General features: G+C 48.1%; 1 protein-coding gene across 1 annotated transcript in view; it reads left to right on the top strand.

The window, feature by feature from the left end:
* The first annotated feature begins 1,046 nt into the window (after nucleotides 1–1,046).
* Nucleotides 1,047–2,758, top strand: part of TNNC1 (troponin C type 1 (slow)) — a 6,353-nt gene continuing 4,641 nt past the window's right edge. The window contains exon 1 of the mRNA XM_009995808.1: nucleotides 1,047–1,082. Within this exon, the coding sequence (XP_009994110.1) occupies nucleotides 1,059–1,082 (24 nt within the window). The 5' untranslated portion in view covers nucleotides 1,047–1,058. The remainder of the gene's footprint in view (nucleotides 1,083–2,758) is intronic.

Genomic DNA, 2,758 nt, shown 5'->3' with positions numbered 1-2,758 from the left:
GGGACTTTTTAGAAGAGACGACACCTAACAAGCTGCATCCATGGTATTTCCAGCTTCAACACCCTGAGACGCCGAAGCCATCCTTTGGACACAAGAGGGAGTCCTGAATCACCAGGAGAGTCTCTCCTTTGGTTGCTGTGGATTAAAACGCTTTTCCCTGCGCTGGGAAAACACCGGTCATCACTTGGAGGCCTTTGGCATATTCTTCTCTCCACGGTAAATCCAGGAGAGTGGATTCCCGTTTCCAGTGGCCACAGGTTGGCTTACTGGCTGGAGTCCCAGTTTCCCAAACAACAGAGAATTCTCCCCAAAATCAAGCCCAGCTGACAGCCACCCCCACAAATTTTGCAACCCCCTACATGCAGAAAATGGAGGCAAAGCTCCATCTGCTCCAATCTTCTCTGTGCTGTGGCATTGGAACTGCACATTCCCATCAGCTCCTCTGAGATTTGCTTCTCTGAGGGCATCAGCTCCAGCTGCAGATCCCCTTCCAGCAGCAATATTCCCTGTGGGCTTGGGGACAGCTGCTAGAGACCCTAGCACTGCCTGTTCCCACTGCCTCTGGGGGATATTGCTGCTGGAAGGGGATATTTTGGGAGGCATGACTTTCCCGTATTACTCAGTTTAATTAGGCAGAGTATAATCTTTCTAATGCAGCTTCCAGCGGGAAAACACAGAGGAGGTGGAGGTGACACAGTGGCATGTGTCCAGTCAGGACAGCCAAGTTTCACAATATGTCAGCAAAGATCCTGCCAAAATCTGGCTGAAAGGGCTCCCTCCTTCCCACATCAAAGTCACAAGGAACCCTGCAGCTGCCCCAAAGCAGAGCTGGGGCTGGCCCCGGACATGCCAGCCTCCAGCTCAGCAGCGTCCCCGTCCCAAGGCACGCAGGCCAGGCACTCCTGCAGGGACGGGGATGGGATGGGGATGGGCATGTGGGGCTGTTGGTGGGCTGGTCACATCCGCCGGGGCGGGCAGCCCCCTATATCAGCCGGGCTCGGGGGCAGTGCTGGCAGAGAGCGACCCGGCCCCCGGCCCCTCGCCCACCCTCTGCAGCCATGGATGACATTTATAAGGCAGCGGTAAGTGCCTCCTTTCGGGGCTGGCGGGGGGGGGCACCAGGACTAAAGGGTTTTCAGGCATTTTACGGTACATTTCCCACAGCTGTGACAGAGTTAACTCCATGGAGAAATGCAAATAAGACATAATTATAGAGTGGCATCTTTTAGTCAGCATCACCGTTCAGGACGCAGACCTTTCCCACCGATGGCTCTGAAGGTTTCACGCTCCTCTTGTAAGCGTGAAACTCCCAACCGTGCTGCTAAATTATTTACAGTTACTTCCCTGGTTCTCTGCTGTAGGGCAGGGAGATGGCCTGGATGTGAGGTTGCAAATCTCAACAAAATCTTGGCTGCTGGTTTTAGCCAAGACAAAGCAGAGCAGCATTTCACACAAAACGATTATTCGTGTGGATTAAATCTCACCCTCTTTTCTGGTTCTTTTTAAGTCTGCCAATGATACATTTCCCCCTTCCTTAGCTCTTTTTCTAGATTTTAAAAAAAACAAACCTTGGGCTTTTGTAAGCTATTTCAAACATCCTCCTCTGCTTTGCCACTCCTGCAGAAATCCAGAATGTGAGCTATGCTCTCAGGGAACGCAGAGCATCCTACTGGCTATTTTAACTTACACAGCTGCACGATGTGCTCACTGTGTAAACCCAAACTATTTGGTCTGTAATAAAGACCCTGCATTATTTTGTAACCTAGACAGACAGCAATATGCAGGTGGAATAAGGATGAAAATAGATTTTGGATTGTGTGAATTACTATTGTGTTCCTTCCTTAACTGGAGTTAAAATAAGAGCCTTTTGGTGATTTAAAAATAAAGATATAGTTGATCAGGTTTAATGGCACAAAAAACAGATCATACAAGTCCTATTTTAATTACAAGGTTTTTAAAGGGAAGGGAGATAATGCTTGACACATAACTGAAGAAAAAAAAAAAATGCTCACACCTCTCCTGTCCTTTGATCAGTCCTGAACCTGTGAAATGGAAACCCCCAATTGATCCCAATAGTGTGAAAAGGCTCAGGAAAGGCTCTACAATATAGTACCAAGTCCATCAACCAACACTTCAAAAAAAGGGAGAAAACTGTGACCCGTCAAATCCAAGGAAGTTCAAACCTAATTATTTTTTTTTAATTAAATGTTCTCTGTGACTCAAGGCACAGGTTCTCTCATTGTTTAGGGAACTCATGCCCACAGGTAGGGAGAAAGGCTAAAGTGCTTTGCAATCTGCAATGCCTACAGCCAAAAGGGCCTGTCCATCAGCTAGGGCAGTGAGCCCTTTCTTTTTGGGGCTTTCCAGCCTCAAGCTCCAGCCTCTCTCCAAATCTCTGCCCCAGAAATGGGCAAAAATCCACAGATGAAGGTCATCCCCAGCCAAAGCCTGTGGGCTTTAGCAGAGTTAGACCACAAGAGGAACTCAGCTGATAAAAAGCAATAGAGAACAACCCAAAAATTCCTACCTCAAGATAACAAAAATTTACCCCAAACATGAAGCCCTTGACCAGGGACACAGGCCAAGTGAAAGCCTGGTTGGCTCCTGTAAAGATTTTGCTGCTGGTTCAAAGATGGGAGACACACTGGCAAATGTGGGGCTCAAGTCCCAGGCATTAACTGCCAGGACTTTTGCAAGGAAAAGCAAGTCCAAGCCAGGAACAGATGAGACAAACAGCTTTTCTATGGATCTGTTCAGC

This window comes from Chaetura pelagica, unplaced genomic scaffold, assembly GCF_000747805.2.
Source record: "Chaetura pelagica isolate M959 unplaced genomic scaffold, ChaPel_1.0 scaffold114, whole genome shotgun sequence".
In the NCBI taxonomy this organism is placed as follows: Eukaryota; Metazoa; Chordata; class Aves; order Apodiformes; family Apodidae; genus Chaetura; species Chaetura pelagica.
This window is presented reverse-complemented; position numbering and strand designations above follow the sequence as displayed.